The sequence below is a fragment of the Anarrhichthys ocellatus genome, unplaced genomic scaffold (genome assembly GCF_004355925.1).
Source record: "Anarrhichthys ocellatus isolate YVR2014 unplaced genomic scaffold, GSC_Weel_1.0 scaffold42, whole genome shotgun sequence".
Classification (NCBI taxonomy): Eukaryota; Metazoa; Chordata; class Actinopteri; order Perciformes; family Anarhichadidae; genus Anarrhichthys; species Anarrhichthys ocellatus.
The window spans coordinates 2,632,367-2,654,602 of record NW_022280072.1 but is presented as its reverse complement, the minus strand read 5'-3'; the positions used below and the strand labels follow the sequence as shown (position 1 = coordinate 2,654,602).

At 44.8% G+C, this 22,236-nt stretch overlaps 3 protein-coding genes across 7 annotated transcripts in view; 2 read left to right on the top strand and 1 right to left on the bottom strand.

Annotated features, from left to right (window-relative positions):
• exoc1 (exocyst complex component 1) overlaps positions 1-9,314 on the top strand; it is a 12,060-nt gene extending 2,746 nt beyond the window's left edge. For 2 of the 4 annotated variants that reach the window (XM_031868340.1, XM_031868339.1), the window contains 15 exons: positions 628-815; positions 900-1,127; positions 1,609-1,741; positions 1,881-1,990; positions 3,545-3,694; positions 4,372-4,480; positions 5,105-5,149; positions 5,544-5,707; positions 6,472-6,585; positions 6,710-6,789; positions 6,939-7,167; positions 7,964-8,147; positions 8,246-8,445; positions 8,575-8,769; positions 8,862-9,314. In XM_031868340.1, coding sequence (XP_031724200.1) covers positions 628-815; positions 900-1,127; positions 1,609-1,741; positions 1,881-1,990; positions 3,545-3,694; positions 4,372-4,480; positions 5,105-5,149; positions 5,544-5,707; positions 6,472-6,585; positions 6,710-6,789; positions 6,939-7,167; positions 7,964-8,147; positions 8,246-8,445; positions 8,575-8,769; positions 8,862-9,014 — 2,282 coding nt within the window. In that variant the 3' untranslated portion in view covers positions 9,015-9,314. The remainder of the gene's footprint in view (positions 1-627; positions 816-899; positions 1,128-1,608; positions 1,742-1,880; positions 1,991-3,544; positions 3,695-4,371; positions 4,481-5,104; positions 5,150-5,543; positions 5,708-6,471; positions 6,586-6,709; positions 6,790-6,938; positions 7,168-7,963; positions 8,148-8,245; positions 8,446-8,574; positions 8,770-8,861) is intronic. The other 2 variants (XM_031868342.1, XM_031868341.1) reach the window with 1 other exon arrangement.
• Positions 9,315-9,418: 104 nt separating this feature from the next.
• On the top strand, positions 9,419-20,595 carry cep135 (centrosomal protein 135). 2 transcript variants are annotated; one of them, XM_031868338.1, is made up of 26 exons: positions 9,419-9,617; positions 10,203-10,335; positions 10,766-10,956; positions 11,055-11,222; positions 11,357-11,498; positions 11,619-11,703; positions 11,788-11,916; positions 12,053-12,268; positions 12,424-12,489; positions 12,629-12,776; positions 13,125-13,354; positions 13,441-13,596; positions 13,681-13,818; positions 14,046-14,123; positions 14,276-14,427; positions 14,654-14,769; positions 14,870-15,024; positions 15,330-15,385; positions 15,490-15,658; positions 15,746-15,856; positions 15,963-16,148; positions 16,275-16,484; positions 16,735-16,937; positions 17,034-17,138; positions 17,958-18,149; positions 18,497-20,595. In XM_031868338.1, exons 2-26 carry the CDS (start codon positions 10,223-10,225, stop codon positions 18,516-18,518), a joined length of 3,537 nt encoding a protein of 1,178 aa, XP_031724198.1. In that variant the 5' UTR covers positions 9,419-9,617; positions 10,203-10,222; the 3' UTR covers positions 18,519-20,595. The 2 variants fall into 2 exon arrangements, with proteins under 2 accessions (XP_031724198.1, XP_031724197.1); XM_031868337.1 differs by having other exon boundaries at positions 12,626-12,776.
• chst14 (carbohydrate (N-acetylgalactosamine 4-0) sulfotransferase 14) lies at positions 17,702-21,258 on the bottom strand. Its single transcript, XM_031868343.1, has 2 exons — positions 20,878-21,258; positions 17,702-20,147 (listed from the first exon to the last, which is right to left on the bottom strand). The coding sequence occupies exons 1-2, from the start codon at positions 21,160-21,162 to the stop codon at positions 19,320-19,322; spliced, it is 1,113 nt and encodes a 370-aa protein (XP_031724203.1). The 5' UTR covers positions 21,163-21,258; the 3' UTR covers positions 17,702-19,319.
• Positions 21,259-22,236: the final 978 nt, after the last annotated feature.

Here is a 22,236-nt window from a genome sequence, read left to right as displayed (position 1 = left end):
TCTTCTTCCCCCCCCCTCCCCCCCCTCCCCTTTTTTTGTGTGTTATCCCCCCCCCCCCCCCCCCCCCCCCCCATTCTCATTAGAGACTCTCACCTCCTTAAAGCTCCAGCTGTGTGAATTATCTGACACTAAATACGGATGGCATGATTCATGTTTTTCTATAATCATAACACACATTTAGGTTATGTTTTACCTCATTTACGTGTCCATTCCACCTTTAGTTCATATGATTATTCACTGATGTGTGCATTAATGTACTCTGTATATTTTGACCGAAACTTGGAGCTCATATTGTTTCTTATTTTTCCAGAGCACAGTTAAGTGCAGATGTTTATGTTTTTGTACTTTAATTTAATTTACAGTCTTTTTTAATCAAGAACAAACATAAGAAGTGCATTTAGCTGATAGTAGTTATTCCAGATTGCAAGAATACTTCTTCCATCTCTCGCAGAAAATGAGTAGCTGCTTTAAAATGTGTTGTTTTTCCTCGTCACCGAATGTATTTTTGTCTGTAGTTGTTCTTAGTAGAGGTGTTTTATGAACCCTGATGTGTTGGAAGATATCAGAATGTGTCTTGGACTCGCTCTTGTCTTCAGCGAGCATTTCCTTCTCTGTCTGTGGCGTTAGAGTCCGTGCCGAGTGGCGAGAGTCAGAGCGTGGCCGGAGGCGACGAGGACGCCCTGGACGACTACCAGGAGCTGAGCACCCGCGAGGAGCAGGACATCGAGAGCATGATGGAGATGTGCGAGTACGCCGTCTCCAATGCAGAGGGCTTCGCAGAGCAGCTCTCCAGGGAGCTGCAGGTCCTCGACGGGGTGAGTGAAGTGAAAGGTATTGCGATGTTATGGACAGAAATGATTTCATATTAATACCCTCTTCCTTTTTGACCACTATTTAAGGCCAACATCCAGTCCATCATGGCGTCGGAGAAGCAGGTCAACATCCTGATGCAGCTGCTGGACGAGGCGCTGGGCGAGGTGGACACCATCGAGGGGAAGCTGAGCAGCTACGAGGAGATGCTGCAGAGCGTCAAGGAGCAGATGGACCAGATCTCACAGAGCAACCGCCTCATCCAGATCAGCAACACCAACAACGTCAAACTGCTGGACGAGATCCAGTTCTTAGTGGTTAGGAGCACATTTAGTACTGATGTTCTGTAGTGTGTGTATGAGGTTCTCCTCCACAGTCCGGGTTCTACTGCGGTAGATGAGTTCCTAGAAACAGACAGGAGAACCAGCACGGGAGCAAAGTTGATGTTCTGCTGTGGACGTATGTTAGACTCCTAACAGAATGTCTCTCAGTTGAAGTGAAGCTATATTCAGAATGTCTTCAGCTCTTTACCTTGCTGTCAGACAGACCTTTCTGAGGGGAACTCAAGCTGTTATCTATGATCTCTACAAACACACCAGACTCCATTCACTCAAACACTGATTCTACCTCTCAGGACACAGGAGCTGCTGCTCTCCTGCTGCCTCCATCTGTTACCGAGTTTCTGTTGTTGTGAGACACAAACACAATAACAGATATGAAGCCATAACAATACACTATTTTAATTGCTGGATTGTTTTTCTCTCTCTTGCTGCCTGCGTTGTGTCTTTCCTCCTGTAGAACTACATGGACCTGTCAAAGGGACACATCCGAGCCTTACAGGAGGGAGACCTGACCTCCCCTAAAGGCATCGAGGCCTGCATCAACGCCTCCGAGGCTCTTTCCCAGTGCATGAACGTGGCGCTGCGACCCGGTTAGTTTACACATCGCACTTGTCGATCAACTAAATCTTTGGCGTGGATACGAGCAGATTCATTCAGTTTATTTGAATGTTAAATGCTTACAAATGCCGATACGTTTTCGTGAGATTAGTGTCTTTTTTCCCTCCCAAGGCCACGAGAAGCTGATGGCTGTGACGCAGCAGCACCTCCTGTTCGCCGAGCTGAGGGACACCTTCGCTCGCCGCCTCACCAATCACCTCAACAACGTGTTCGTTCACCAGGTAACAGCAACGCCAGACTTACTAATTACACATAACGTGTTAAAGAGCATTTAGTGTAGCATTACTCTGATTTGTAAGTTGCAGCTACATAGGAAGATATCCTTTAAACTGTATTTTTACTGATTTAATGTCCCTGGAGCATTAAATATCTACAAGAGCATCTATAAACGAGTATGAGGATGTTACATTTTTCTACTCCGCTACGTTTCAGAGAGAAACATTTTCATTTTTTACTAGTTTAGTAGATAAAGTAGTTACAATTTGCTCCATCTCGACCAGCTACAACAGTAAAATGCTGCTTACACACGGTGGCACCAGTATTAATATTAATAGTAATGTCATATATAATAATATATCGGTTACAAGGGACATTTTACTGCAGAATGAGTACTCTTTGAGCTTTGCTATCAAACAGGCTGTTTGTAAACTGTTATGGTTTGTTTTTTGGTTTAAATGATTCATTTAGTTGCTCAATTCACAAAAGGTTAGCGTGTCTTTCAAGCCCGTTAAACCTGCACGAATAAGACAAAAAGAGACCGTGTGATCCTTAAAACACCCGCGGCTTTAAATGAGCTAATGCGCAGCAGATATTTGGTGCAAATGTTACTTAAAGTTCTGTCCAACTAAGTAGAGGGAGCAGCTCCTTTACTTTGAAGCAGATTCAAGACTAAAACCTTTTGTCGTTCTCACAACTTGTCATTGTGAATCTGCTGCGAAAGGGAGTCTCTCTCTCCTGTTCTCCCTCTCCCTCACCCCCGTCACGGACTTCCTGTTTATCCGTGACTCTCTTACTCTCCTTGTGTCATTTCCTTCCTGGTTGTGTCCTCCCCTCCTACTCTTGTCTGTCCGTGTTGTGCTCACTTTGAATCATCCCTCTCTGATCTCTCTCTGTCTCTGTGTGTCAGTTCAACCACTTCAGTCACTTCAAAATGACCATCCCTCAGTTCTATAGGTCCTCCTGTCTGTCGCTTCCAGTGAGTACCCTCACAGCCCCCCCCCCCCCCCGCCGCATAGTGTTTGACCTCTCACACCGTCACTCCAACTTACATGAGACCTCCTGCCCTCCATCTGCCTAACGCAGCCCATTCTTTATTGCATGGGGTACATTTTCTAACTACTTAACATCTCTTATTTGATGTCGAAGCTGACGGGCCACCGCTCATCTTCCTCCTCCTTCATCAACAGTCTGCACTCCTCACAGCTGAGGGCTCTTCTTTTGTGTTTTGGTGCTGTCTCATGTGATGAAGTCCTGTGCCTGTCTGCTCTGAGTGCATGTCAGTGGATACTGAGCAACATGACGATGAGGGGGAAGAGAGGAGAACGTCAGTACGGCAGAAAGAGAGTTTGAGTTGAAGAAGTGTTTATTTACCTCGAAAATCATTCGTTTTTTTGTGGTAGTTTGAGGCAACATTCCCAGATGTTTGTGATGAGTAAATATTCCTGGTGTGTTGAGTGTGTTTGTGGATGGAATGGGACACTAATATTCGGTTTCAGTCTACACTAACGCTTTCATTGATTACATTTCTAACTGTCTGCCGTCGCTCTGTCGTCCAGGGCCACGACCAGAGCTCCACACTGTCGCAGCACACGGCCGAGCTGAACCTCCCCAAACACAGCCCCCTCCACAGGGACCTGCTGCGCTACTCCAAGCTCATGGAGTGGCTGAAGAACACCCACCGGGAGAAGTACGAGGGCCTGTCGAGGGTCAGTGCTGTTATCTGGCTACGTAGTTAAAGGAGTAGTAGAGAAACGCCTACATGACAGAATTTCCAAGATTCTTTTTTTTTTTTTTTTTGAAGTTGTTTTCTCGTAAATTTGTGACCTTAATTACATTTTGATCTAAGATAATTTTATCTGTTAATATTTTTTTTCTCGTATTTTGTGAAATCTTTTCTGGCAAATTTACATTTTAATCTCAGAGAGTATCTGATTTTTCTTGCACATTTCTTTCCTCTGAATATTACCCCCTGACTTCGTTAATATTAGAGATTTATTTTTTCATTTTTTTTACCTACAATGAGCCCAACATATCGTCGTACACCAGAGCTAGATGAGAGGATTCACACCGCTCATATCTGTCCGTTACAGTTGTCATCCCGTAGATTTCAGTCCCGTGGTGACAGCAACACTAACAATGAAAACTACTCCATAGAGAAGTCATTTAATGGCTGTTGCAGGAAAGAAATGCCGACCATAAACATTATCAATAACTGGGTTAGATTCCATGAAAATCTGAAGAATTATAACTTCAAGAATGAAGCTGCAGCCAGGAGACGGTTCTCTGAGTCAGTCAAAATGTTGAGTTATTCCTTAAACACTTGAGTACTCAAGATGTGATGTTTTAGACCTAAACAAATGTCATCTCCCCTTGTTGTTTTTAGACCTACGTTGACTATATGAGCAGATTATACGAACGAGAAATCAAAGACTTCTTTGAGGTTGCCAAGATAAAGATGGCGGGTACAACCAAGGAGGCCAAGGGCAAGTTCGGTGAGAGCTGCAGCGAAGACGTGAAGCACGTTCGTCTTATTGTGTGTCTCAAGTAACAACTGTTTTTGTCTTCTTGCTTCTTTTTTTCTGTACCATCTAGTTTACTCAACGGCAATGAGAATTTCACTTGCATCTCCAGATTATTTTGTCCAGTATTGTTTATTGTACTATGGAGTTATTAGTGTATAAATAAGGAAACAGGGCCTCAGCGTTTTACGGTCTTTTCTGCATCACATCTGTTACCAAAAGCATATTTTTACCAACTAATGTGTGCTAGTAAGATGCTTGAGTCCTGCCCCTTGTTTTACTTTTGAAGGACCTCACATGCTCTGAATTCTCTGCTCTTTTGAATATTTAAAGTCTGAAGAGGACTCTAGGTCGAGCATTCTAGAAACTCTGCTTCCTGCATTCTGTGTCGGCTTTTCCTGCTGAAAACAAACATAAAAGAAGATTGTTTTCCAAAAGGTTTTGTCCGAGCTACCAGCATAGCTAAGCCACCGCAGTGCACGTCAGCATATATGTAACTGTGTACGTCTAACATCCAGCCTCACCCCTCCCCATGCTGCATGTTCTGAGCTCTAACCTGTCTCTGTCTCTGATGCCCGCCTTTCTAACTGGCTGCAGCCACGCTTCCGCGGAAAGAGAGCGCACTCAAACAGGAAACGGAGAGTAAGTACGACCTTCGGCAACAGAGCTGTTCCACTGTCAATTACTGCCCGCTGCTTCTCACCACTCCGCCTCACACCGCCGCACTAAAAGGAAAACCTTTGCTCGGCGCCCTTCGCTAACCCCCGACACATACCACTTTATCAGCCCTGCCACACCATTACCTCTCCATGGACCTGGTTGGTTTGTGCTACATCTTCACAGTGCAGATGAATGCATCGTCACATCTTCTGATTCTATGAGAAAAGCTAACCTTTGATATCCATATTATTTTTAAATCATTTGACTGCTTAATTTATTGAGTAATAGTGTCATAATTGACTGTTTAAACGCCTGCCGGGGTTGACACTCTCTCCGACTGAACACCTGACGTGCGTGCTGTGCTGTGCTCTGTTAGGCCTCCACGGCAGCTCTGGGAAGCTGACGGGCTCGACCTCGAGCCTGAACAAGCTGACCGTGCAGGGCTCCAACAGCCGGCGGTCCCAGTCGTCCTCGCTGCTGGACATGGGCAACATGTCCGCCTCCGACCTGGACGTGGCCGACAGGACCAAGTTTGACAAGGTGACAGATATACACAGATTATTTCTGTTTAACCAAACTATTAATTTGAACTCACTACTCGCTGTGGCCTTGTTTTCACTGAAATATAAGAATCCTGCACGTCTATGGAGACACAATCATGGCTAGAAGTTGGGAGAGAATGCTGTCTTTTGTGCTTTATAACATAGTTATAACGCCATAAATCATTAACAAAGAAACAACATAAGTTGAACTTCTTCGATAATTTATTATACAAAAATTGTACAACAATGGAATCTACATATCCAACTTTTTCCAAGTGTCCACCAGTGTTTCCAATAAATAACAATGGAGGCTCCACCTGTTTATACATATTTAACTATTTACATTTTTACAACCTCTCGTCTGCTATGTGCCTACAGTTCAGTCAAAGTTTCACCAAATTTTCTTAATGTGACTGTTTTTTTTTCCAGAATCTGTTTGGGGCAAAGAGCTTCTTTGGGAGAACTTTAAAATGAGACATGTGGAAAAGTGTTTTTGATGCAATATCACAATTTTAAGCTTTTGATTTGGTTGCTTTTTCCTGATAGAAATGTTTGTAACACATGATGTGTTCAAGGACCGTCGGAAAAGTTAAGATTCCGACAATAACATCAGTTTTTACATGCTTCTTCCTATGATGTAATGTGTATTTTTGGCCATTTAAAAAAAGGAAGAAAATATAGCGGATTAGAAGGTAAAATGTGTAATGGAAATAAAACTATGTACACGTGCTGCTCTGTATTAAACGAGTTTCTCTTTTACAGATATTTGAGCAGGTCCTCAGTGAGCTGGAGCCTCTGTGTCTGGCTGAACAAGACTTCATCAGCAAGTTCTTCAAGCTGCAGCAGCACCTGGCAGTCATGCCCCCCCTCGCTCAGGTGAATCTACATCAGCGGCGTCAATCTGAATTTTGTCTTGCCCGAGATATATTTCAGAAATAACGGGTGCATTGTCATCAAGTTTCTTCGGATTTGTCATGTTTTGTGTTTCTTGTGTTGACAGCCTGAGACGGAGGAGACAGATGGAGGCACGCTGTCAAGAATACCTCCCCAGGCTGAACACAGACAGTCTTTGTCCTCAGAGTGAGTAGTTTCACATCGTCGGCTGACAGTTATGCTGCAAAAAAATAACCCGTCTATTACTTGCAAAAAAACATTATTTATATATCGTCCATGAAATAACCGCTTCTCTTTGTTTCACCTCTTTTTTTAATGTATTTTCGTGACTGAAGGAAAGACGTCGTGCGGCTGATGATGAATAAGATCTTTCAGAGCATCGAGACGGAGCTCAACAGTCTCATCGCTCTGGGCGACAAGATCGACAGCTTCAACTCTCTGTACATGCTGGTGAAGATGAGTCACCACGTGTGGACCGCCGAGAACGTCGACCCGGGCTCTTACCTCAGCACGACTCTGGGGAACGTTCTAGTCACTGTCAAGAGGAACTTTGACAAATGCATTGTGAGTAGAGTTCAAAACTTCTCGTCTTTTTGACAAATAGACAAAGTATAAAGGGAAAGTTTACCCCAAAATCAAAAACGTACGTTTCCTTTAGTGTTATTTATCAATCTAGATTGTTTCGGTGTGAGTTGCCGAGTGTTGGAGATGTCGACCGTCTCCATAGACATGTATATACGAAGTAGTCGTAGTCGGCGTGACGTCACTTATTGGTTTGTGGACTGACGTTATGAATCACTGTGTAGCCCCGCCCCTAAAGCATCCCCTGCTTTATGGTCTGTTTGACTCTAAATGGACCATAATTTACTAAATGAACATCATGCTGTATTGAAGAAGACTTGAAACTAGAGATTGAGACCATAAACTCATGTTTACAATGTTTACTGAGGTAATAAATCAAGAAAGAAGTAGAGTCATTTTCTCATAGACTTCTGTACAACCAGAGGAGTCGCCCCCTGGTGGACACTAGAGAGAATGCAGCTTTAACACATGAAGCATCGACTTCACTCTGCAGAACCGGAGGTTGCCGCCTGGTCTTCTCTCCAATATGATGGGACTAAAATGTGAAGCCGTAGATGCACACATCAGGAATCATGCATCTATTTTTTTGGCACTTTTTGCACCACAAGCCCATTATCATTGTAGAGAAGACAGACATCTCTACTGCCGATACCTCCAACACTCAAAACATTCTAGATTGATAAAAAGCTCTACAGGTAAGAGGAAGAATATGTATTCCCTTTTATGTTCTTACACATATCGTGCTATGAATTTAATACTACGTGTCTTTTTCTCATAGTCGGCTCAGATCAGACAGATGGAGGAAGTGAAGATCTCCAAGAAAAGCAAAGTCGGTATCCTCCTCTTTGTCACCGGGTTCGAGGAGTTTGCCGAGCTGGCTGAGACGATCTTCCGTAACGCTGAGCGCCGAGGGGACCTGGACAAAGCTTACGTCAAACTGATCAGGGCTGTCTTCGTGAATGGTGAGACCTCTATGTGGTCCGACCTGCTTTAATTGGCTGGAGACGATGCGATGCCCCCGCAAACAAACTCCTGAATATTGTTTTTTTTTTTTTTTTAGTGGAGAAGGTCGCCAATGAAAGCCAGAAGACGCCGCGGGACGTTGTGATGATGGAGAACTTCCACCACATCTTTTCCACGCTGTCGCGTCTGAAGATCTCGTGCCTGGAGGCAGAGCGGCGAGAGGCCAAGCACAAATACACGGACCATCTGCAGTCCTACGTGATCAACTCTCTGGGCCAGCCGCTAGAAAAACTCAATGTAAGTCGGGAGTTATCGCAAAGTTTCTTCGCGTTCCTGGTCATGAGTAGATACGCAGGACGTGAGCATTTACAGAGAGGTTGTATTCGATGCATCATAGCTGGTTAACCTGTTATCTCCCTCCTGCAGCATTTCTTCGAAGGCGTCGAGGCCCGCGTGGCTCAGGGCGTTCGCGAGGAGGAGGTGAGCTACCAGCTGGCCTTCAACAAACAAGAGCTGCGTAAAGTTATCAAAGAGTATCCTGGCAAGGAGGTGAAAAAGGGACTCGACAACCTTTACAAGAAGGTGGACAAACATCTGTGTGAGGAGGAAAGTCTGCTACAGGTGAGAAAATAAAAAAAATAAAAGTGTCATGAGGGGAAACTGCTGGTTGAGATTCCTCGTCGTCTCTGATTCATGCTGATTCTCTCCACCAGGTGGTGTGGCACTCCATGCAGGACGAGTTCATCCGTCAGTACAAGCACTTTGAGGACTTGATCGGCAGATGCTACCCTGGATCTGGAATCACCATGGAGTTCACCATCCAGGACATGTTGGAGTACTTCTCCAGCATTGCTCAGTCCCATTAGTCTGGCTGCTATATGCACTTTTCAAGAGTGATTCGCCTCACATTGGCTGATGATACACTAGCTACTCACTAACTATCATGTACTGTTTATTTGTTTGTTTTTTTCGGACGATGAACATTTCTTCTGTGTGTGTCAGTGTATTTTAATGAAAGGGATTTGTACACTTGACAGTGGTGCAGATGTTTCTGCATTGTGTGTGTGCTTGATTCAACAGATGCGCTCTAAATACTTAATCGTTTGTTGTATGTCTATTATTTCTTTATGCCATATGTACATAATAAATTTGCTGCTGCCAACCTATTCAATTCTGTGTCCAATATTTGTAGTTATCTCGTTGTTAAGCACATGACAGCTATTTATTTACACGTTTATGGCCTGACTCCGCCCTCCCGCCTTCTGATACGGACAACGCCGGCTCTCAAAACAAGCTGCCCCAGATGCTCTCCGCTGCATCTCACTTCCATGGTGACGAATAACAAAACGGAGATCAACGGCGCTCTTTTCAAACCTCTTTACCGCGGAAAACATGTCAACTCAAAAAGAGTTGTTGACTATCAAACTTTAACGGACAATAACGTGTAAAACGGTGTCCTTCCAAGCACGGTACGTTGAGGCTAACTCCTCGAGAGTTGACGTTAGCTAGCTAGCTAATGAGTCAACGGTAGCTTGTTTTAGCTTGAGCTAGCTCATTGGTTAGCTATACAATGCTAATGTTTGCTCATTAGCCTGTAAGATAAGCTACGTAACGTTAGCCAACGCTAGCTAAAAACATGGCTAACTGTAGGTTAGCAAGCTGTTAGTTAGCCACAGTACGTTGCACTTTACAGTAGGTTGTCATTACTGCTTGATTTCTATGTCGTATGCTTTTAAATATTTATCTCATTTTTATCCCCTCTGTAAAGTGTCAGAGTTTTTTTATTTTTTATTATTATTATTATTAATTTCCTGTTATTATATTTCATTGTATATATTGTGCATTTGATATTTAATATTTTTACTCTGTTATTTTATTTACCTGTACCATAATTGCGGGATTAATAAAATGAGTGAGTGTCTGTCTATCTGTCTATATCTCTGTCTGTCTTTCTGTTGGTCTGTCTATCTATTTGTCTGTCTGTCTGTCTTATTGTAAGTATCTTATCTGCCGTTGACTAATCTAATCTGCCTGTTTTGTTTGTGTCATGGTAGGTAACTTCAGTGCCACAGCCATGAACAACAATGCAGAGAGGAAATTCGTCAACCTGAGGAAGCGTCTGGATCAGCTGGGCTACAGAAACCCTCTGGGAATAGAGTCACTGCCGCTGGTGGAGAAACTATTCAGGTGAAGCCTTTAATCTGTCTGCACCTGCTCTCCTTCATAACTTAAAGGGACAGTAGTGATGTTCTATAGTGTGTTTGTATGAGAGTTCTTCTACACAGTCAGTGTTCTACTACAGTAGATGAGTTTATAGAAACAGACAGGAGAACCAGCACGGGAGCAAAGAGGTGAAAACATTCTAAATATAGCTTCCCTTAAACTGATAGACATTCTGTTAGGAGTCTAAAATACGTCCACAGCAGAACATTACTTTGCTCCCGTGCTGGTTCTCCTGTCTGTTTCTATAAACTCATCTACTGTAGTAGAACCCTGAATGTGGAGGAGAACCTCATAGTAACACACTACAGAACAATGCAAACTATCCCCTTTAATGTCAGCAAGTCAGTTACAGATGATGAGATGTTCCTCAGACATGTTCTCATCTGTGTTACAGTGACCTGGTCCACACAACCGAAAGCCTGCGAAATGCCAAACTGTCAGCAGGGAAATCTGAGAAAGAAACTCGAAACTTTGACGCTCTTCTGGAGCCGTATAGGGCGGAGAATGCCCGAGTGGTCCGGGAGAACAATGAGCTGCACCTCGAGCTTCTCAAGCTGAAGGAGGAGAAGGATCGTGTCAGCAGAGGTAAGCTGTGATGTCCATCCTCAGTGTAATCTCAATCATTTTCTTACATCCTTGACACACGCACACAACTGGTTTGACACAACCCTGTCTTGTTTTAGAGCTGAAGACCCACATCAGAAAACTGGACCACCAGACGTCTGACCTGAAGTTTTTAAATAACCAGTATGTGCACAAAGTCCGCTGCTTGGAGAAGGACAGCAAGGCGAAAGCTGAGCGCATCCAACAGCTGCAGGAGAAGAACATGCAAGCGGTGGTGCAGACGCCAGGTAAAGCCACGAGTCCGACCTCAGCTCTGTGACGACACACTGAAAGTGACTGGTAGATTTTAAAGAGCAACCAAGAATCAACAGTGAACTAAAGAATGGAATCCTCCTCCTCCTCCTCTCACAAACACTCACAGGTGGAAAGAAGCGCAGCATCCCTTTCAGACGACAGAGGATGCAGATTGATGAGCTCATACCTTCCTCCTCTACATCAGCGTATCCGGCGTCGCAGCCTGATGACCCGTATATAGCCGACCTGCTGCAGATGGCAGATGGAAGGTCTGTTTTCTTCTTTTGCGATGCCCGAGCTGTGTCATTGGTAACCGCTCGATTGATATGTGAGATGGTTGCCTTACTGCTTCAGCGACTGTTTCGACATAGTTTTTATTTCATTTGTAGGATTCATGAGCTACAGGAAGACATCATAAAAGTCAAGCTCGACCTGGAGAACGCTCAACAATATATAAAACACTTAAACACACAGGTAAGAAATACAGTAAAGCTAGAAGCGTTTAATACTGTGACGTGTTAAATGCTATTCAACCTGTTTCCTAAACACTTGTTTTAGGTGGAGGAGAGGGACAAAGAGATCGAGCGTATGAACCGAGCTCTTCACGGAGGACGACCTCACGATGTGATTTCTCTCGAGGCTCAGAACGTCAGCAACGAGAAGCTGATCGCCCATCTTAACCTTCAGGTAAGTGTTCACATAGAACCTTTACCCTGATGTAGAAATTAAGTTTTTTGGAACACAAGGTGCTTCAACAGAGCGGTGAACTCGGTCCTGAGCCCCATTCCTCTGGAAGAAAAAGCTGCTGCTTTGTGTTCTACAGATCGAGTACCTGCAGGAGACCAACAGGACTCTGGACCAGAAGCTGGAGGCGCTGCAGCAGAAGAAGAAGGACGCCTCCACCGAAGTGGCCAATCTGTCCATAAAGAACCTGGAGCTGTGTGAAGAGCTGACGCACATCGACGACCTCGCAAAGCGGCTGGAGATGGACAAGGAGCACGTGTTGGAAACGGCCGACATGGAGCTGCAAGAAACTAAAGTAAGAATACGAGAAAGAAGAACCAAAGACAACGTGTTACATGTTCAATCTGCCTGTAATATACTCACAAACATTACTTTACTATTACATATGCTATAAATAATACATAAAAGTGTGAATAAGTGAAAACAAACCTCAAACTTTTTTATCAACAGAAAGAAATTCAAAGGCAACAGAAAATCGTAGAAGACTTGGAGAACATCATCACAAAGTTAAGATCGGTACGTAGAGTAAAATACTCTAACTTTATATTTCCTTTACTGGAATACTTTTAAACTTTTGTACAACATTACTGACATTCTTCAGTGAACGTAAACGGTTGCCAAATATCTGCCCCGTGTTGTCGATTGAACCAAGGAGCATTCCGAAGGAGACTTTGAAAAAGACCGTCTCAGAGACCAGCTGGAGGATCTCAGAGAGCAGAACGAGAAGATGGAAGGACTCGTGAACTTCCTGGAGCAGGAGAAACTCAGGCTGCAGGACAAAATGGAGAAAACGATGGCAGCTGGTGAGAAGCTGCTGAAACCTTTTCTTACAGCAGCTTTACATCTTTGACGTTAGTGTAGGGATGTACCGGATGTTTTGTTTACAATCAAAGGAGACAACCTGCACCAGCGAAAGTTCTTAAGCGTTTGTTTTTTAGCTTGTTATTGTGGAAGGTGGTCCTCGGAAGTTCTGTCACAATCAGAATTGGGCCGTAACTTACAGAAGGTTATGGACTATAACACGCAATGTTTCTGTATGTTTCTCAATAACCTGCTTGGAACGTCGCTTATTCGCCCGCCCGCCCAAACTCGTGATATATTCTAGTAATCTTACCCGAAACCCACCCGGGCGGATCTTTATTTGTTTCTAGACAAAGACCTGGTTCTGGAGTTGGAGACCATGCGGGCTAAACATGGCGTTTGTGGAAGGGAACGCTCCCCGTCACGGCTGGACGCGTTCGTCAAGAGTCTAGAGGAGGAGAGGGATTACTATCGCCAGGAGGCGGACCGCTACAAAAGAGCCAGAGGGGCCGGTGGTCCGGATTCAAGCCCCAGTCGTAGTCCAGTCAGGGGCAGGAGTCCTCGGTCCAAAGCAACGAGGGTACGAGACGAAAGGAAGAAGAAAACATACTATTTTGTTCCTCATAAAACTGATGGAACAAGTATCTAACGGCGTCGTATTTTCAGGGCGGCGCTGCAGAGACGGAGCTGCTCCGTTTACTGAAGGAGAGAGATGAGCTGAAGGCCGCTCTGCTGGACTTTGAGAACCACATGGAGGACATCCAGAACAGTGTGAAGGGCCTCAGCTCCGAGAGAGACCGGTTCAAAGCCCTCTTTAAACAAGTGAGTTTTACAAATGTTATTCCACCAGGTGGGAGACTTCTTCTTTAAACACTTTTAAGTAACCAAGTGTTGTCGTCCATTCAGGCTCAAGAGGACTTGAAGCTGGCCCGTAGAACAGACGCGTCAGCAGATCTCCTGGAACTAAGGGAGGAGATCAAACGGGCAGAAGTCAGAATCCAGCAGACGACCGTAGAAAGAGACGCACTGATGGAGAGAGTGAAGGTTAGCGGGGCAGTCTAGCAGCAATCTAACAGCACCATCAATTACATTTATGCAACCACAACAACAGTTTTCTAAAATCAATGAATTGAAAACATCTGCAGATGAATTAACAATGAAAACAATCGTTAGATGCAGCGCTCCTTAACTCAGAGACCACATTGGTATATTGTAAACTAGTTGTATAACTTGAATGTGTTGAGCCTAACGCACACAATAACTTTCTGCAGGTTGCCCAGACTTCAGTTCTCACAGACAGACAGACGGAGGAGAGGAGGATCCTCGACCTGGAGAACGCCGTTAAGAGGGTAAGCCTGGTGGATATTTAGATGAATCTGTTCAGGCGTGTGCTCGTGAAGTCTGAAATGTCACCAGGACACAGTTATGATGCAATGGTCAGTACTGTAACTTTGATCCCTGGCACATTGTGTAATTTAATTGTATTTCTTTTTGGGTGAAGTTTGAGCACGAGAGGCTCGAGCTGCGGTCTCAGGTGTGTCTGCTGAAGGAGAACAGGGAGGCCGCTGAGGACGAGCTGAGGGTTCGGTCCGCCGCTCTGGTCCAGAATGCAGAGGAGGTTTCTCATCAGAGGGCCGAGACTAACGCTCTGAGGTTCGTCATAAACATTTTGGAAGAGGGACGGAGTGAGTGCACATCCAGGCAAATACTCTCCAATAATAATAAACCTAGAGCCTAACAGTGTGCAGAACTCAGACCGTAGACAATGGATAATACGACCATATATTGTATATCTGCAGTATCCACTTCCACTGAGCTTTTGGCCCCATCATTGCATATCCTGACCTGACAATGATCGGGGCTCGTTGTCTGTCTGTAGGCTGCTACAGGAGCAGATGGAGCAGTCACTGTCGGACACCCAACACAGGCTGTCTGTGAAGATCAACGAGCTGCACGCTGCCCATCAGCACATCCAGGAAGTGGAGGAGACGATAGGTGGATATTTGTGGATGTTATGAGGGTCAGGATGGACCGCCACACTTGGTTGGTCTACTTGTGTTTGTTTTGTTTGCTTGATTTGTGTTTTGTCTGACAGGGGAGCTGAGTCAGCGGGGCTCCAAGCACAAGGAGGACCTGTCTGCTCTGCAGAAGTCCATCTCTGCTCTGGACAGAGAGAAGGACGCTCTGCAGGACGAGGTGGATGTAAAGACCGAGAAACTGGTGGCTCTCCAGGAGGATCTGTCTAAAAAGGTAACCTCCACCTACACACCTCATTAAGATTACACACTTTGATTAAAGGAGAGCTTCACATTCTTTCCAGGTCTGTCTAAAAACAATACTCGCATGACCATATGTACAATGAAAAAGATCATTCATCTTGAGAAGGTCTCCTCCTAGTGACGAGGGAAGGAATGATTACGTAGACTAGTACCTTCTTCAATGCATATATGGACAAGTGAGTGTTTTATTAGGAAGAATGTAACCTATGCATTGAAAGCCATGATGAGTTGTGCCTAAAGAGCACTAATGATGCATAATATTTTGTATTTGCACAGGAACAGACCCTTGAAAATGTGAGACTCACAGTCACAAACTTGGACAACTCGCTAGCGTGAGTAACGTGCTTTCAAAGCTCCGCGTTGGTTTTTAACGTCACCATGAAATGTGTCCTGCTGTAAATAGTGAGCTGAAGTGTTAAAGGTGTGATCCTTGCAGTCAGCTGCAGGGGGCGCTAAACAGCCGTGAGAGGGAGATAGGCAGCCTGAGGAGGCAGCTGGACACCGGCCACGAGGAGCTGGCAGGACTCAGGAGAGACAAAGAAATCACCGTCAGAGAGAACAGGAGGCTGCAGGACGACCTGGCTACGATGACCAGAGAGAACCAAGTATGTCGTGAATGGTAATGTGGTTATATACCAAGAGAATAAAGAAGGGAACGACCAGGAATCAACACTCCTGTTGTGTTTGTGCAGGCTGTACACGTGGAGATGGAGGAGGCGCTGCACGAGAAGGACGAGCTGAAGTTGAGGGTCCACTCTTACATCTCTGAAGTGTCCAGAATAGAGAAACTGATGGCGACAAAGGCAAGAGGGACTCTGCCTTTGTCGCCTGTACAGCAGATACTGTTGTTCTATACACACCCTTTCTCCTGTCTTGATGGCTCACCGCTTGGTGTCGACCCCCCCACAGGAGCAGCACAACAGGGACCTGCTGGAGCGTTTCAGGATGGCCCACTCGGAGGTGGAGGAGCGGGAGCAGAAGTTGCAGCAGGTCGAAGGCCTCAATAGCTCCATCCGCCTGGAGCTGCTCTCCTCAGACACAGAACGCAGACACCTGCGCGATACCGTCGGCCACCAGGGGAGAGAAATCCAGCAGGTGAGACGTGGGAGGGTCTAGAACTGTAGAGAGAGATGCTGCTGGATAGTAAAGCCATTCAGAGGTGTTAAGTCTTTATACCAGCGTGTGATAAATGTACCTTTCACTCCGGCGTTTCCCTCAAAGCACACACAGGCCCTGCAGGCGTACGAGGCCCAGGTGTCGTCGCTGGTGCGCGGGATGTCCCGGCTGGAGGAGGAGCTACACAAAACACAGGAGGAGAAGGCAGCTCTCCTCTCTGACCTGGCGTCCGTCAGGGAGCTGTGCGTCAAGCTGGACTCTGGCAAGGAGCTCACTGTACGTCAGCTCACCTCCAGGAGCATGGACCTCGAGAGGGTGAGTCCTGCTTCTCTGGCTTAAAGTTACTGTAAGGAACCTTTAACTGGTCCTGAACCAGTCTCAGTTTAGTCCTGATCCTCTATCAGACCTCCATCAGTAAACCAGACCATCAGAGAGAAGATGGTCTGTTTCTATATAGTTATTCTTAAAGCTCGTCATCGGAGCCACCGGGTCGGATTCTGGTGAAATCAGATGATTTCTTATCATCTCTTACTTCTGCTTTCTGTAATAAAACCATGTGTTGTAGGTCACAGGAGAACTGGAGGATGTTCGGTCAGAGGCCGAGCTGCTGAAGAAGCAAATGGCCAGCGAGAGGCTGACTGTGCGTAACCTCGAGACTCTTCTCTCTTCCAATCGGCACAAGGAGTTCCAAACCCACCTGACAGCCAGCGAGAGAGAGTCCGAGCTGAAGGTCCTCCGTGATAGGCTGACGCTGGCCGATAGCAAAACGTAAACAAACCCCACATGTTGGCTCGAGCTGGAACACTTGAATAAATGCCCTGTTTGTTGATGATGATGTGTGTGTGTGTGTGTGAATGCACTCAGCACGGAGCATGCCAGAGAAGTGTCCCAGCTCCGCGGCAGAGTGTCTCAGCTGCAGACGGAGATGGACGTCCTGAAAAGACAGTTGACCAGCGAGCGCTTTGAACGGTGAGCTGACTCTTCAACTCGCACGCCAGCACAAAGACCCAAAGTCAATATGTCGGTGTGACCACTAAAGGGTATTTTATATTCCCTTTGTGATGTGACTCAACTCGTATACATTTGTTATGTATTTTATAGACCTGTAACTTCATTGGTAGCATAGTTGATGCAACTAACTAGATTCATTCCCAATATTAGCTAGTTCTTCACTTGAGGTGGGCTGCAAAAACAGCCGTTCTTCTTCCTGTTTGTTAAAGTCCAGTTTGGAGAAACTATTTTAGCAACCATAAAATAAATCAATCCGTTTAAGTGTACGCGATATTTACATTGACGGGGGAACTGAATTGTTATCTATGCTCTCGTCAAAGCCACCAGACTTCATTAACTGGATGTTTAGAAGTGTGACGTTCCCAACTATCCCTCCAATGTTTAACGTTTTGAAGTAGCATATCATCGGGATGAGAGAGACGCTACAGAAAATCTCCTGTTTACTGTGAACCACGTGTGTCCTCTTGGTGAAAATAAACCGGTCCTACTTTTAGAATATCTGTACATACAGAGCTGAAACTAAGGATTCATTTTACATAAATTAATAACTTTCTTGTCAAATCAGTCAGACGGACTGTCCCAACGATACTCCACTTCCTTACATATAATACACACAACAAACTGCAATTATTCACGACTTTTTAAAAAGAAAATGACTCAATGACTTTATTGATTATCATAAGTGTCTTACAGTCATTTACAAGTAGGTACTTGTATCTTTAATACACGTTGTAGTAACAAGGACGTAACACTGTCTGATCGTCTCTGCGTCCTCAGTGAACGAGCCGTGCAGGAGATGCGCAGACAGGGATTGTCCTTCTCGTCGCTGCAGAGCTCGATGTCCCTCGACGCCTCCGCCGGTTCCCATCACACCTCCCCAGAGCGCTCCATCCTCCGAACTCTGAACCGCTCCACCGACAGGTCGGCGGACAGGTCGGCAGACAGGTCGGCGGACAGGTCGGCGGACAAGTAAGGCTTCGGACATGAAAATGATTCTGCCGTGTTTTTTAGAGCTCGTTGTTTTTGGTTTAGATTTGCGATCCAGGGAATTAACGCTGGTGTTTCAACCTGGACCGTATTTTCTCATGTGTTTGTCACTCAATGCTGTTGTCCACATTAGTCACTTAGACACAGAAACGTGGGAAAATAGGGTCCAAGTTTAAAATGAATACAAATGTAATCCTTTAAACAGGAAGCACAGCTTTTGGATACAAAATAAATGTTGAGTCATAAGTATTTGTATAAATACTTCAGCCTGATTTCATCAAAAGCTCTTTGAAAATATTAAAAAGAATATGTTTTGCTTTCTCTTTCAGAAGTGTGAGCTTCAAGGATTAACGACTAGAGAGACAGACGAGTGGAGGATTTGATGCGTGAGTCAGAAACCACTAGCAGCTTTAAGTTTAAGTCTGGACATGAATTGTGAAAGTCTCCGTGAGTCTCCGTACCCGCCAGCGACCTTTGTGAAATCATGAATGTGCGAAACATTCAAACACATTTAGTATTTTTTCTGTCCAACTTGTCGTTGACTCAACTGGATGCAAAGTGTCCGCTCTTCAAAATTAGGATCCCGCTTTGAGAGTTCTTTCTGAAATGAATTTAGTCCTCAGCAACTATAACCTCATATTATACGTAGCAAGAAGAAAGAAGTTCAGCCCTGTGGTTACGTGTATTACACTTCATGTTTTTGTTTTTTAAATTATTAAATTATTCATAAAATAAAGCGATACAAAAATTACAGAAATGTGCTCAACTTGAGTTTTATTTCGAAGTAAATAGTCCAAAGTTTTAGGAGAGGCGGTGACATGAAACAAAGAAACACTGAATGCCCACAGAAGCTATTAACCCTTTGACTTCCTCAACGTGTAGATGAAGAAACAGGCAAAATACAACGTTTGTTCTCGCAACCTTATTTACATCATTGTTTATATACTGCATTGGTTCTTTTACTGTAACAGTGCACGACAGGAAAACGTTTTTTAATTCTTTGTATTCAGCTGATTTCAAGCTTTAGTGGTTTGTGGTCAATTTGTTTTGAGGAAACATCTCAAGTAAAAATGTGTAACGGCTATAAAAACCCTTTGTTCCCAAAGAATATTAAAAAATTGTCAAAATCTCACTATAAAATATTGCACATTTCTAATGCCGGCAGTGTTCAGTGGTCGTGTTGGGGAGAGGGTAGGCGAAGAGGGAGAAGTCTAGAATGTACTTGGGCAGCAGTTCCCTCAGCAGCTTCTGCGGTAAGCCGCACAGGTAATAGTGCAGCGTCTCCACCGTCACCGGCTTGTACCACGTTTGCCTCTCCGGGAAGCGAACGTGAGGCGGCGCCCCGACGTGCTGCAGCAGAAAATCCGAATCTCTCTCCAGGTGCTCGTAGGAGCCGATGAAGTCGTAGGACACAGCGCAGGGCTGGCACAGGTTGTACACCGGCATCCAGTGCTCGTTCATGCGCTCCGCGTCCTCGTCCAGCAGGTACTGGACGAACTCGGCGAACGTCACGTCGTCGCCCTTCACGGACGCGTCCTTGGCGCGACTTTTCCTGTACCGCTTCACGATCTCCACGCCGTACTTCTTCTGGTAGGACTCGATCTCCCCGAACTTGTTCCTGTAGGCGGAGAGCAGGCGCTCCATGGGCTCGCGTACGAACATGAACTTGAAGTAGTACTTGAGGCGGTAGCGGATCTCCTCGGGCTTCAGGGAGGACAGGAACAGCAGGTCGTTGCGGTGGTCCATCTTGATGTTGACGTCCACGCTCTCTAGGGCTCCGTTCAGCACCTTCAGCACCCGCTTCCAGTTGGAGCAGGCCACCTTGGGCACGTAGCAGTAGAGGAAGTGGTAGCGGTCGTTCACCAGGACGTGCTGCAGCAGCGTCTTCCTCTGCAGAGGGCTCAGGGACCAGACGCTGTGGGGCATGTTCTTCTGGCTGCACACGGTCCTGATGGTCCGGTTACGGATCTCCTGGAGGATCTGAGTGGGAACACAAGTCGGCGACTCTTAAAAAGTGCATTCCAGCTATTTTACACATCAGTTTACTGGTCCTGGTTTGTGTTCCTGAGCCTTGTGAAAACTGTTTAACAGCAAGTCTCAACACGCTGACCGTCACCGGGATGTCATCAAGGTTATCTAATCGTAGGCTTGACAATGTAACAGAAAGTATGCATGCAGACTGGAGGTGTGGAGTCAGATGTGAGACAGGAACACTAACAAGTTGCATGATGGGACTAAAATTCACGAGTCTTTAAAGTTTTTAAAGCCGTCTTTTAGTCCCAAACATCAAGGAAGTGCAATACTAAACACTAAATTTCTTCACCCACTAACATCACTAAATGGCTTGTCGAGCCTTTAATCCCACAGTTTGTGCAACAGATCTTGTAAATATTGTGAAACATACATAAAATGCACATGACAAAAACTCCAGCAGAACTTCACGGTGCTTCTTATTAAAGAAACATTTCTATCTAATCTGTGCAGCACAACAATTATTCTGTCTGTATATACTATATATACTTTAGTTATTGTGGATTTTTAAAGTTATTTAATATGCTTTACTGTTTTATTACTTAATTACTTATTTTGATCTTGCTTTTTTACTATGCATCTTGTTTGCACTATCTACTATGCTGCTGTAATCCTGTAAATGTCCCCACTGTGGGACTAATAAAGGATTATCTTATTTTATCTTATTATCATCTTATACCTGTGAGTCCACGTCCTCAGCCGCCGGTCCGAGCTTTCTGAAGTCCACCCTCTTGCCGTTGTTACCCCGAGGACTAAGAGGCGTCTCCATGCTGTTCAGCATTCCTTTCTCTATCATGAGCAGCAGGCCTCCGGACGCGACGATCACCAGGAACGTGAGCACCGACGGCAGCACCGCGGAGCTGCGGCTGATAGATCCCGAGCTGTTAATGGTCGTCCTGAAGTTTATCACCGAGCCTCCTCCGGTCCTCTTCACTCCGTAGTCCTGCCGGCGAGGAAGCATCATCGGTATCCGGCGTGTCTGTTTATTATTAGCTAACTAACGTCTCTACGTGAGAGCGAAAACTTCTAAACTGTTGGTTACCAACCACGTACCCTTAATAAACTTCAAAAGTACATCAAGTATGCTAGCGTAAATGTAGCCATTTCCGGATGAACTTTCAAAATAAAACCGTTTTTCCGATTTAAACAAATTCAAACATTTACATTAATATGTCTGGAGTACGTACGTTACGTGTGTCTACTTCCTATGAATATTTTATTTCATAGGATTATCTTGCACTTGAGGAATTTAATGCCAATTTCACTAGATTACGTTTTAAAAAGACATTCGGTTCACCTCTGATTTCGAACACTTTCAAAATAAAACTGTTTTTCCGATTTAAGGTGATTTAAACAAATTAAAATATTTTGATTAAATAAGTCTGGAGTACGTTACGTGTGTCTACTTCCTATGCCGATATCCTCTCATGATTATCTTAAATTTTAGGAAACTAATGCCAATTTAACTAGCTAGAATACATTTTAAAAAGACGTCCAGTTTTCAACACTTTCAAAATAAAATCCTCCCTGGTGCATTCGCTGCACTGGATAAAGCATAAACTATTTGGAGTGATATGTAGTACATTCAGTAAACGTTTTAATTATACTGGCTGCATATTTGCAGAATAAGTTTTTGTGATTGTTGTCCTCAACTCCTTTGGGATCCTGAAGTACCCCAATGCCCCCTGGGACATGTAGTTCAGCTAGTGTATTCTGTGAGTTCCTCAGTGTTTAGCCGTAATTAAGGAGACTCCGATTCCTTTAAGGCCACTCAATGTGTAGTCATTTCTATAGTTTTGAGTCTGTAAAGGTGTAACATTACAGTGAAGTAAGATCCTTTTTAAGCACAATCCCATTGTGTAATGTTCTTGTGAGATCCTTCAGAGCCACATCACCACCTGACTCCTCAGTGTGGAGGAGCAGCAGCAGCATCATGACTCATGTCTCACATCCACCTCTGCTTGGGTGTCCTGTCCGTGAGTTACATAATCACAAGTCAGTTTCTCCCCAAAAAGGCCAACACGAGGCCGACACCATC